Source organism: Mercurialis annua, linkage group LG8 (genome assembly GCF_937616625.2).
Source record: "Mercurialis annua linkage group LG8, ddMerAnnu1.2, whole genome shotgun sequence".
Lineage (NCBI taxonomy): Eukaryota > Viridiplantae > Streptophyta > Magnoliopsida > Malpighiales > Euphorbiaceae > Mercurialis > Mercurialis annua.
The window spans coordinates 4912640-4926994 of record NC_065577.1 but is presented as its reverse complement, the minus strand read 5'-3'; the positions used below and the strand labels follow the sequence as shown (position 1 = coordinate 4926994).

The 14355-nt window shown below is 27.8% G+C and overlaps 1 protein-coding gene and 1 pseudogene across 1 annotated transcript; both read right to left on the bottom strand.

Annotated features, from left to right (window-relative positions):
• Positions 1–5094: 5094 nt before the first annotated feature.
• On the bottom strand, positions 5095–8905 carry LOC126660301 (7-deoxyloganetin glucosyltransferase-like; annotated as a pseudogene).
• A 2260-nt stretch (positions 8906–11165) lies between these two features.
• On the bottom strand, positions 11166–12830 carry LOC126661509 (uncharacterized mitochondrial protein AtMg00810-like). The gene is made up of 3 exons (XM_050355361.1): positions 12815–12830; positions 12276–12484; positions 11166–12173 (listed from the first exon to the last, which is right to left on the bottom strand). The coding sequence occupies exons 1-3, from the start codon at positions 12828–12830 to the stop codon at positions 11166–11168; spliced, it is 1233 nt and encodes a 410-aa protein (XP_050211318.1).
• Positions 12831–14355: the final 1525 nt, after the last annotated feature.

Genomic DNA, 14355 nt, shown 5'->3' with positions numbered 1-14355 from the left:
ATTAAAATATAAATTTTAAAAAAAAAATTATCTCTCCCCAATGATTGGAGAGAGAGTGTGTCTACTCTCTCCCCAATCATGGAGAGAGACCAGACCGCAATTAGCCATTGCGGGCTGGTATTAACCAGCTGATTAGGGCTGATTAAAGGCTAGTCAGCTGGTTAATACCAGCCCGCAATGGCTAATTGCGGGCTGGATATGCCTCAGGCACAAAAATGGAATTTTTGTGGCCTGAGGCACAAATTAAGAATTCCCCCTTGATAGGGGGAACAAATATATCAAAAATCCCTCTAGCCATGTTACTTTACATTTTATGTCCTGCCAATAGAAACACAACAGATGTCTCCTTTTTAATTTTATGCGTCAGACGCGTCACTGCGTCAGTGCGTCTGACGCGTTAATTTAAAAAACAAACAGCTGTAATTGTATTTAAAATGTAAATGTGCCGTAAATAAACACAAAGCAGTATCTAGTCTAATGGTATTAGTCTTGCTTAGTTAAGAAAATGTCACGAGTTCAAGACGGGACATTCCCTTTTTTTTCTATCTTTTTCTATCTTTTTCCTAGACATACTGACATTCATATATTGGTATTTTTTATTGCAAAAACTCAATCACACTTATTTTAAGAGAATTACACATTATTTTATTGGTAAAACAATAATAACACATGATCTTTCAGTTTTGATATATATGAAATTAAAAAAACAATATACACTATAAATATATTTTATATATACATATGATTTTATTATATTATGCGTTAGAGATATATTTTAAATATATATTAAATATAATTTATTAATTTTTGAGATGTGATTAATATATTTTTTAAACGTATTTGATTAATACATCATTGATACATAATTTATGTATAGTAAATACATCCTTTTCAAAACATAATATATGATAAATACGTCTTTGATACGTGTTTGAGATGTTTTTAATAAATTTTTGAATATATTTATATTTTATAAAAAAAACTATTTTTTTAGTATACATTACATGATATGTACATTAGTGATACATAATTTATACATTTTTAGAGCATTTCAATTCTTATACTTTATCTTATAAATATATATTAATTTATAAGTCGTGATTGATATATTTTCTAAACGCATTTGATTAACACATCACTGATACATAATTAATATATGATATATTCATCTTTTTCAATATATAATATATGATAGATACGTGTTCGATACGTGTCTGAGATGTTTTTAAAATATTTTTGAATATATATATTTTTTATATGTAATTTTTGATAAAAAAATTTAATATATATTACATGATATGTATATTAGCGATATATAATTTATACATTTTAGAGCATTTCAATTCATATACATTTTCAGAGACGTGATTGATATATTTTCTAATTGTATTTGATTAATATATCACTGATGCATAGCTTATATATGATAGATACATCATTTTGAATACATAATTTATGATAGATACGTCTTCGATACGTATTTGATACATGTGGAAATATTTTTGAAAACTCATTTGATTAATACATCGTTGATACATATTTTATCAATTCTTAATCAAAAAATAAGATAGATACGTATTTGATACGTGTCTTGAATGTTTTTAAAATAGATTTGAATAGGTATATATTTGACATATAATTTGCAAGAAATGTTTTAATTTTTTTTGCATAATATTAACATTTAGATACATAATCTATACATATTAGAGCAAGTTAGACATTTATTTTTGATATAAGATACTCTATGAATACGGTATGTATACGCATAATAACGTTCAATGCGTAGAGTTACATATGAAATATGTAATATAATAATTCTTATATATATCTTTTAAATATATATTAATATATGAGGCGCGAACGAAAATATTTTCAATTGATAAATTAGTGATTCATAATTTATATATGATAGTATATTTTTTGATATATGATGTATAACATATACATCTTTAATACTTTATTTATACATAATTAGGTATTTAATTTTTAATAATTTAATAAAATTTTAATTAAATAAAAAATTATTATTTTATTATTAATAATGATTATGTTGATTCATCAATTAAAATAATTTTTTTAATGATTATTAGTAAATAGATAAAAAGTAAATTAATAAAAAGTTGAAAAAGAGAATAACCAACCATGTGGGGGACAAGGATTGACGCGCGCGTCAGCCCTTGTCTGCGCGTCAGCCCTTGCCCCTAAGTGGCTGGTGTTTTTAAATTTTAGGTCTTAGGTCTTTTTGTTTTGACGTGTCCTTTTTTTATTGGGTGGCTAGTAATGTAAAGTTTTTGACTTTTTTGTTATGAATGTAAAGATTTCCGGTTTTGGCTATTTGTGTAAATTTTATATATTTTAAAATATTTTTGTTCTTTTCTCTTAAATATTTTATAAAAATCTATTTTTTTTTATTTTTTGAAATGCAAAATCATTCATTAAATACTTTAATTTTTTAAAAATTTTATTTATATAGCTTATTCAAAAAATCTGTACTAAGTTGTATTAATAAGTAAAAAGGAGAAATATGATGTTAATTTGAAATAAGGATTTAGAAGAAAAAAAATTAGAAAAAAATTATGAGATTTTAAAATTTTAAAAGAATATAGTGAATAACTATAATTTGACAAAATTACAAAAATATGTTTGAGAATTGTTAAAGTAATTTTTTTTCTGATTTTTTAACAGTACCATTATCAGATTTAATAAGATTTAAGGTAGCTAAACTAATTTTGGTTGATTTAATTATAGTTGTAAATATCAAAGATTTGTGAGTATTTATTATCTTTGACCTTCATTGTGCTGTATATAATCATAAAAGGTAAATTATAATACTACGTGGCTAATGCAATAAATATCGCTCACGTGTGTAGCACGTGGCGAAAGTTTTAATAAAAATTGATTTATAATTATTTACTACAAATTAGAAATTTATATTTGTTTATTTAATTAATATTTAATATATACAACAGTTCATATGAATGTCGCTCACGTGTGTAGCGCGTGGCGAAACGCTAGTATATCTTCTATACTATATATAAAAGTACGGATTGGGGGAGGCAGACAAATTTACTGAATAATCCTTTTCAGTTTACTACTAAATAAAGATTTTACAGTCATTAACTAATTAGTTATTTAATTAATCATTATTGTAATTAAAGTTCTAATTAGAATAGGTAGCTAAATTATTTCCAATTTAGTTTTTAGTATGTAAAACATAACTAAATTGTCTTCAAATTAGTAGGAATACCTATCTTTTAGTTTAATTGAATTACAAAATTAAAATACTGTATTTAGTCAATATATTATTATTTAAATTTTTATCTTATTATTTTTAAAAATTATTAATAAAATTAAGTTAATTATTTAATTATGGTTATTATGGAGACAGACAAATTTACTGAGTAATCCTTTTCAGTTTACTACTAAATAAAGGTTTTATAATCATTAATTAATTAGTTATTTAATTAATCAATATTGTAATTAAAGTTCTAATTAGAATAGATAGCTAAACTGTCTTCAAATTAATAGTAATACCTATCTTTTTGTTTGGTTGAACTACAAAATTAAAATACTGTATTTGGTTAATATAATACTTCCTCCGTCCCAATAGAGTTGTCCACTTTGAGAAAAAAATTTGTCCCAAAACTCTTGTCCACTTTCAAAAAATAATTAACTTTTACACTCAATTTTTCTATATTACCCCTATAAAAGATCCACTAATAAGTAAATTAAAAGTAAATAGTAAATGGACCCTATATTAAATAGGGATATGACAAGAAAAGTAAGAAAATATTTATAAGATCTATAAACAATAATTGCTTTTCTAAAACTGTGTGATATATGCAAAATGGACAACTCTATTGGGACGGAGGGAGTATTATTTAAATTTCTATATTATTATTTTTAAAGATATTATTAATAAAATTAAGTTAATTATTTAATTATGGTTATTATAAAACCAAAAGAAGAATAAGTATGGAAAAAAAATTAATAACCGAATATATTATATTTATTTTTACAAAATATCTTAATTATGTTAATATTAATTATAAATAAAAAATTGATATAATTATTATAAATTTACTAATATGTTCATTGACGAGTTACGTTACGAGCCACGTGCATAGCACGTAATGTGAAACTACTATATATAAAAGCACGGATGGGGGGACAACAAATTTATGAAATAACCCTTTTTAATATTTAGATAAAAGAATTATTGTTTAATCATAATTAAAACAGCATTAAGGACATTAACGTAAAAGTGCCTGTCCCCCCCCCCCATCCGTGCTTTTATATATAGTATAGATTAAATAACGGTTTTATAGTCATTAACAAACTAATTATTTAATTAATTACTAAAAATTTATTATAATTAGAATTTTAGTTAAAATAAAATTGTATCATGACAGAGAAATAGTAATTGGGTATAGAAAAAATAGCTAATCTTTTCCAAATTAATAAGAATATCAATTTTTTGGTTTGACTACACTAGCAACGCAATTAATATTGTCCAAATCTTTATTAGTTATGTGTAAACATAAAAAAAATTAATTTGATTTTTTTAATTTTGTTTTAAGTGCGTAGCACGCAAAGCGATACTATCATATATATAAAATTAAATTTGTTTAATTTTTATATTCTTAGAGAATAAAATGCTTACAAATATTTTTATAAAAATTAAATAATTGAAAACTGAATTTAAATTAAAATGCTGAAAATAAACTTTACATTTGTTTATTCAATTAACACAATTAAAAAGGTAAAATTGACAGATATACCGTTCAATTCACGCAATTATTATGTTGGCTTTAGAAATGCTCTATTAATATATTATAAAATTTTATGATACTTTAGATTTTTATTTTTATTTAAATTTTAAATTAATAAAAAATAAACTATAAGTATTATACAATGTTATCAAAAAAAAAAAACAATTGCTGACTCTCTCATGGAGAGTAAAAAATATCATCAAATTACTATCCAGGAATTTGAAAAACGTCAAAAATTAATTTGGTAATTCTCATTAAAAAGTAAATAGCAAACTAATAGCTTAACAATGTGGGACAAAATTAAGAGAACTTCAATGAATCAATAAGATGATCACGTCTTTAAAATTAAAATTCAATCGCAAATTAATGATCATAACTACCCAAATACATTCTAAATTTTCTTTCTAAGTAGTGCAAGTAATTTTCCAAAATTCTGATAAGAAGAACCACCAGGTTTAGTAGCTTCTTGTGCCTTTATTTTCCACTCTCTTGCATTATTTCTCATTCTAATTCCTTTATCCCCTTCCATAGCTTCTCTTATAAGACTTTCAACTTCTTCTCTTTTTACATCACAATTTATTTCCATGCCAATCCCCCATTCATCACAAGCATACTTACAATTCGTCTGTTGTTCGGCGAAAAACGGCCAACAGATCAACGGAACACCGGCAGACACACTTTCGAGCGTCGAATTCCATCCCATGTGACTCAAAAACACTCCTATTGATCGGTGTTTCAACACTTGTTTTTGCGGGCACCAACTCGCTATCAACCCTCTACCTTTTATTTCGGTCAGGAATTCGTCGGTAATTGTACCATCAGATTCGCCTGTTACGACGAGATCATGCCTTTTGATCCATAAAAACGGCTTTTGAGTATTCGCTAGTCCCCAAGCGAACTCATTGAGTTGATCAGGACTAAGTACCGCTATACTACCGAAATTTACAAACACAACCGAGTTTGGTTCTTGTAAATCGAGCCATTTTATGCATTCCGAATCTTCTTTCCACAGATTAGAACTAATTTCCTTCGGTTTTATCTCCTGGAATGTGATCGTCGACCAGTAAATGAAGCGGCCCGACACTGTAAATGTCGGTAGAAGGAAAGATCGAAGACAGGGCGTCTAATGCATCTTGTTCGAAGGCATCGAAAGTGTTTAAAATAAGTGCAGAAGCGCTAGGAATTTGTGAAACTTGAGTTGGGACATAATTGAGCATTATGTCATTGGGGTCTGTAGTTCTGATGAAGGATGGAAGATCCTTTAATCTGATCAGTTTCATGCCTGGAATCCAGTCTATGGTAGTCTCTAAGTATCCATTTGTTAAGTAGCTTTCATCTGCAAAATCACAAGAAATTTTACGCTAGAAATTCCTAAGTAAACACCCAACTAATATTTTTTTTAAATGCAAAGTTATTCGTTCATTTTATACGTAATTAACCCTAGAAAATATAAGTTGTATTATCAAAATATTACAAATGAAACGTTGTATATTTCGGTAGCCACAATTGTTTTTACTTTATAACCTCACAAAATATAATGTAGTCTAAAATAATAAGGTGAATTAATCTGCAATTGTCAAGTGGCAATTGAACCTCGATAATATATTGGCTTTATATACTACATAAATCTAATTGCTTTTAATTATTTTCAATTATACATGTTCCAAGTAAAGATTAACAAATCCATTACTCAATATCCTAACTCATGATCAGGGTGAACCAAGGGGGACCTAGTAAGAGTTTGTGGTAAACAGTTATCTATTTCGGTAATTTGATTTTTAAAAATAAATAAATATATAATTTAATAATATAATTATGCCTTAAAATTTATAACATTTTTTATATTAAATTTATATTTTAACAAAAAAAAAATTATATAAATTTTTTATATAATTTTTGCCATCTTACAAAATATTTATGGGTCTACCACTGCCCATAATCAGTTACCCCTCCAATCCTAATATACACCCCACCCCAGTCTGAAACGGATATATTCTTTAACGGTTAGTTTAATTTGAAGAAATTTTATATGAATTGTAGCTAATCACTTAATTGGCAGCTACTGAAAACGTTTGTCTTTTCCTCATGTGGCAGTTACTGAAAACGTTCGTCTTTTCTTGTATTTATTCTTTGAAGAGATTCTAATAAAAGTATCTAAAATCACAAAAATATTTATAAAATTTAACCTCAAAACTACAATTGAAAATTTTACTCAAATGCATTTCACACTTTATTGTTTTTTCTCTCTTTAGAGTTCATTACTGCTCTAAATTTAATTCCATCGTGTTGAAAAAAACAGTAGCAAATAAACAGTTTTTAACGATTTCAAAAAATACAATTTGCAACTGTTTTTAAAAATTCGTTTTTTAAACAGTTTCTAAAAGAGTTTCACACGATTTCTATTAGTTTCAATTAATTTCAAACATTTTTTTAAAGAAATTCAAACAATTTCCAATAAAAAGTTTATAACGGTTGCAAATGGTTTCTAAAAAATAAATAAAAGAAATTTTTTTTTAAATTTTAGAAATTACAAACACAAATCTATATCTATACTATATATAAAAGCACGGATGGGGGGGGGGACAGGCACTTTTACGTTAATGTCCTTAATGCTGTTTTAATTATGATTAAACAATAATTCTTTTATCTAAATATTAGCTACCTTAAATTACTTTTACAATTAAAATACTCACCTATTTTATAGAATTTTTCCATCTAAAAATTAGCTAACTTAAACTATTTTTAGTACAAATTAAATACTCATTAAAATACTCACCTAATATATCAATATCTTCTCACAGTATATAATTAATAATAAATGTATAATTTAGCTAGATAGGCAACAAATTCCCTAAATATTAGCACGACAAAATTAATGCTTCTACATGCAATTGACAACATTAAATTAAATAACTTCAAACTCTATACGGTGGATACAATTTATAATTATAATTATAATTATAATTATTAATTAAATATAAATACAATTATCCTAATTTATAATAAATATAATTTTCACTATTTGCCGAGTTACACTACGAGCCACGTGTGAAACACGTAAAGCGACACTAGTACTAAAAAAAGTAAAAAATAAATTTTTTAACAAATAAATTTTTTTAAAAGTATTTTTTATGAATACCCTTTTTTAGTTGAATTTGATGAATTTTGATTCAATAACTATCATTCAATAACCGGCACTAAGTAAAATTGTTTATAATTAATCCAAGACTTGAAAATTATTAATATTCAAATATTTACGTTCATTATCAACTACAATCAAAATTTTATAGATTCACAATTTTGTCGCAATTTGAAAAATTTGTTACAATTGTGTCTCAATTTTTTCCGCGTTTCTTATGTTTCAATTTCCGTGCATAAATTTTAACGTTATCTTTCATAAAATAAGGAATAATAAATGAAAAAAATAATGAAAAACTAGTTTGTGTATAATAATTGAAGTTTGAGATGAACATATATACCTTTAAGAGGTGTTAAACCTCTTTCAACAAGAGTAGGGTATTGAGTATATGCCAAAGCCCCACAAGCACTTGGTGTCCACAGCAATACTTCAGGAACTCCGAACTCTTGAGCTGCATCAAGAGTGAAGCTCATCGAACCATCAGAAATAATACCAACTCACCGGCGGCGAAACTTCCGACGAAGCCTCATTGATCTTATAAAGCAACTCCCTAAATGGAACTAAGCAATTCTTTGAAGTAGATTCACAAAGAGAAGGGATATCTTGTGTTCCATCATCATTATCATCGTCGTCATTCGGATGAAAAAGTCCATCCGAGATGGATTCGAAGCGAAAATCCGGAAAGCCGGAAACGGTTCCGGATTTAAGTAAGCGTCTGTGATTGTATTCAGTGTTGACAAAGGTTATGTGAAAGCCTTTAAAGTGAAGAAGTTTTGCTAGCTTGAACATAGGGTCTATGTGACCTTGAGCTGGATATGGTACACATACAGCATGAGATTTCAAAGTATTTTTATGTTCTGAATTGAAATTCATTTCTCTTTTTTGGGTCTGAATTAAAGAGAGAACAATGGGAGTTCTTGGTTTTGTTGTATAGCAGAAAAAGAAGCCAATGGTTATACTATGAACAAAAGGTCAACGCGCTCCCTAAACTTGTGTCACGGGATCATCTAACACAATTTATACTTTTTTGAGCAAATAACCCCAAAACTTTTCATTTTCGGGTCAAGTAACCTCATAATTGTATTTTTAAAACGCATACAAATCGGAAGTGAGGGATGCAAAAAGATAATTAGATACTTCCCTAATTGTTGCGATATAATTATCCTAAATCTATTTTTTAAAATAAAAATATAAATTATGGGGTTATTTGACCCAAAAATGAAGAGTTTTGGGGTTAGTTGCTCAAAAAAGTATAAATTGGACTAGATGACCCCGTATCACAAGTTCAGGGGACGCATTGACCCTTTGTTCGTTATACTATTATATAACTACAAAATGGATTGGTTAATTTATACCAAAAATGAAGAGAAAACTAAAACGTTAACCGAAATAAAAATCGAAGATAATACAGATTGATTTTCAAATAAAAAAAGACACAAGTGTGAATTGGAATTTTCATAGAGGACCTGAAAACAACTTGCTCTAAATTTTATATGAAAAATTGTTCTGTGAAAAATAGTATAGTGGATAAATGCACGAATTTGTGACCTCAACTAATCTGTGTATAATCATAATGATTCTCACTTTTTGTTATTTGTCTTTATGCAAATGAAAAAAGCGACCGTTCATGGTTGGTTAATATGGTGCATCGAAAAATATCAATTTTTATGGTATCTTATTTTTCTAATAAAATCTGAATCATAAAATTAATTTTATATTTACAATCTATTTCTATAAAAGAAATCATTATTTTTAAGTTCTTTTTTAACAGCAGATTAAAAAATTAAGAACTTAATCTTCAAAGTACATTGTAATCAAAATTATAAAAAATAAAATTCATTGATACTCTATAATCGATCTACGAAAAAAAAAACAAAATAATAATAAAAATTTAAAGATATAAATTTTACAGGTGATAACAAATAGAAAAAATGTCAAGTGTTGAGTATTTCCTGACACCAATTGAACTTCTGAATTTCTATTGATCCCTTGTTCTATTACTAATATTTTTCAAACGATGCTATCAAAATTTTAAAACTTCAAGAACTTAAATCTGAAATTTGAACAAACGCTGAAAAGTATTAAACAATACAAGGATATACATACAAATAAACTACATATCGAATAAAAACATACAAATTTCCACCAAAGCAAAGCAATTTATAATAAGAAAAGCAGTGAAAGAAACGAGTTAAGAGACGATGATTTTTAGCTAAGAGCCGTAAATCATCGTCTCATGCGCTCAAAAACGATAAAAATGACTTTCTCTCTTTATAAATAATTTTCTCTCTCTAGACTAAAGAGATAAAACCACCGGTTTATCATTTTTAAGTTCAAACATTGTCTTTTTATTTTTGTGTGGATATAATTAAATTATTTTAACACAAATTATGAAAAATTTATGAGTGGTACATAATAAAATTCTAAATTAAAAGTAAAGTGACAATAAGAATTATAAAAATAAAGTAATACATAGTAAAATTTAATCCTACTATATTAAACACTTATCACATTAATTTATAAAACTCAACTTTATTTAATTTGATTATCTAGAATTCATTTAAAATTCTTTGAAAAAAAAAGTTTGAATGGAAAAGAACAAGAAATGGACTATGCAGACAGAGAGGAAAAATATTCTCAATTTCTTTTCTTGCCATGATCATTCATGTGGATTCTTTTTTTTTTGGGTAAGCCCATCCGGTTTCTAAAGCTTCGCCCTGACTAATCCAGATCCGACCCGCGTTGCGCATCTGGCATGGTGGGTGAGTCTGCCAGTAAAAAGTTTCTGCATTCAGAAGAACTCGAACCCAAAATCTTGCTTAAGCGATAACAAGCCGCTTATCACTTGGACCAACTCCCATTGGTTGGATTCTTTTATTCTATATGTTGGAGAGGTCAGAGGTGGTGATGATTAATACAAACCAGAAACTAGAATTAGATTGATTATTTTCTCAACAGAGCTTTTACATCCTAAGTACCTCTATTTATAGGCACTAAGAGAAAACTAATTCTAGATTACACAATGATCACATGTGATAACTGCCTAGCTGATAACTGCCTTGCTGAGCTGGAACTAGCTGTCATCCAGCTGTCAACAGCTGGAAATACACACACACAAAACATGCTGCTTGCTAAGAAGGAAGAAGCTATGATCTGTGTTGCTGAGCACAGTAGCTTATGCTGAGCTGCAGTTAGATTGAAGCTTGAAATGAATGCCTTGAGCTTGAAGCAAGAAGAAGCTGTAATACCCCCCCTCAAACTGGATCATAGAGATCTATGAGACCAAGCTTGGATATTGAGTGATTAAAGCAAGAAGGAGGAAGGGCTTTTGTCAAACAATCAGCAAGTTGATTGTCTGTAGTAACTGGAAGAAGCTTGATGACACCTGCAGCTATCTTTTCCCTGATCAAATGACAATCAATAGCTATATGTTTGGAACGTTCATGCAGAACAGGATTGTGTGCTAATGAAATAGCAGACAAATTATCACAATAGATTGTAGAAGGCATGGAAGTCTTGTGTCTTAAATCTGTCAGCAAATACTGCATCCACTGCAATTCACAAGTTAAAGCTGCTAAAGCCCTGTACTCAGCCTCTGAGCTTGAACGAGAGACAGTTGTCTGCTTCTTAGACCTCCATGAAACAAGAGAAGTACCAAGAAAAACACAGTACCCTGATATGGATCTTCTAGTGTCTGGACAAGTAGCCCAGTCAGAATCAGAAAATGCTTGTAAGTGCAAGTTAGATTCTGAAGAAAAGAAGAGGCCTTTGCCTGGAGCTGCTTTGACATATCTCAATACTCTATGCACTGCTGTCAAATGAGTACTTGTAGGACAATCCAGAAATTGACTCAGTTGTTGCACAGCATAAGACAAATCTGGTCTTGTAACACAGAGATAAAGCAGTTTACCAATGAGTTTTCTGTAAAGAAAATTATCAGGCAAAGCTTCACCATCACCTTTGCTAAGCCTCTTTGAATTAATCATAGGAGTAGAAACAGGTTTTGCCTCAATAAATCCTGTGTCCTTGAGCAAATCTAAAGAGTATTTTCTTTGACATAAAGAAATACCTTTGCTGGATCTGGCCACTTCTAGACCAAGGAAGTATTTAAGAACACCAAGATCCTTAATGCTAAAAGCATTGTGTAGATAAGCTTTTACTGATTGAACTTCTTGTATGCAATTGCTTGCAATGATTAAATCATCCACATAAATGAGCAATGCTGTGAATACTGAACCAGAGGACTTAATACAAACCAAAAACTAGAATTAGATTGATTATTTTCTCAACAGAGCTTTTACATCCTAAGTACCTCTATTTATAGGCACTAAGAGAAAACTAATTCTAGATTACACAATGATCACATGTGATAACTGCCTAGCTGATAACTGCCTTGCTGAGCTGGAACTAGCTGTCATCCAGCTGTCAACAGCTGGAAATACACACACACAAAACATGCTGCTTGCTAAGAAGGAAGAAGCTATGATCTGTGTTGCTGAGCACAGTAGCTTATGCTGAGCTGCAGTTAGATTGAAGCTTGAAATGAATGCCTTGAGCTTGAAGCAAGAAGAAGCTGTAATAATGATAACAAGAAAAATCACAATTGTAACTTCAACATGTGATGACGAAGTAGTATTCAAATTGATATTCAGACAAAAAATTGTTTTACAATCTCGATCAATTTTGTTATGGTTTGGCTGCAAGTATACATAAAATAAAAGTAAAATTAACTTTATATAATTTTTTTAAACTATAGTTAGCAGGGTTAGCAGGATAATTATGTTAAAACTGATCTAGAAATTCATTTTTCAAAAACAGCTCCAAGGACGGAACTAACTTTTATAAAAGGCTTAATTCCTTAAAAAATCCCCACCTTACACTTTTTATTCGTTTATATCCTAACCTTGTAAAAACACCATTTGTATCCACTTTTGGGTTTTTATATTTCATCCCTACCCAAAAGCATTAAATTGTACTCTTTTTATTTGGAAAAGAGTTTAAAACATATTTTTTTTATTTTAAAAAATATAAATAAATTCTTAAACTTAAAAAATAATTAAATACATCCAAATAATTAATTAATTTTTTTAGTTTTATAAAATAATAAAAAATTAAAAAAAAAATATTTTTAATTCTTTTGTCAGAAATATTTCAAAAAAAAATTTAAAAAATTTAAAAAAATTAAAAAAAAATCAGAAATACTTTTGAAAAAAATTATTGTTATTTTTAATTTTTTTGAAGAAGATGGTATTTTTGTACTATTAATAACATTAATATCTAATTAGTATATAAGTTAAAAATGAAGGATTATTTTAAACTCTTTTTTAAATGAAAAGAGTATAATTTAATGTTTTTGGGTAGAGATGAAACATAAAAACTCAAAATTGAGTACAAATGGTGTTCTTACAAGATCAGGGTATAAATGAAAAAAAATGCAAGGTGGGAGTTTTTTTATGGAGTTAAGCCTTTATAAAATAGAGGGACATAATAATATAATTTTTTTTTGAAGAGGTGAAAGGTATAAAAATAATTATATTTTTTAAAAAATAAAAAACTTAAAAGGTGTTTTTGTATGAAAAAAATATTAAGGGAGCAGATGCCTCTTCAGACTATATGTCTGGTTCCGCCCTGAACAACACACTGGCTGGCGGAGAGAAAGTCGAACTCCTGCTCTCTAAAAGCAATGTAGAGAATACCAACTGGACCACTATCTCATATGCTCATATAAAATTATCATTTTTATAATTGCAAATCTATGACGGTCTGTTTCTGCAAATTATTGTACTAACCACTTTTTAATCCTTTTTAATTGTATCATCTTATAAAAATTCCGGAATTTATAGTTGATGTGCCGTGAACAAATTATATGCCACAATTAATTGATCATAATTTATACTAATATTTAGAGCATAATTTGTTGTTTTGTAATTTTTATTCACATACATATAGTTTCAAATTAGCTTTCAAGCTGAATAATCAATTTAGCAGTATGATCAATTAATTACTTGAGACATTCGACTTCAATTACTTGAGGCTTACGGATTATTGTGCCACATCTCAGCTTTAGGTTGTCATATTTTCAAACTGTGATATATATAATTGTAAGTAAACAAAATTAATAACTTTAGAAGATCCTGATAGTTTTGGAATTTAATATAAAAATGGTGATTTTATAGTAATTAACTTATAAAAATATTATATTAATTTAATATTTTTTTGTCCCATATTTCTATCTCAAATTATAAGTAATAATTTATTATTGGAATAGTTAATTGTACTCTCATTAATTGTAGTATTCTTCCGTCTCATAAAGATAGAAAAATACTTTTTTTAATTTGACAATTACTGTTCTTAATAACCGTGTTGAACAATACTTTCTAAAATTGGAAACAAAAATATTCAAAACAAAATTACTATTTCAATTAATCAAGTCCAAAACTTTAT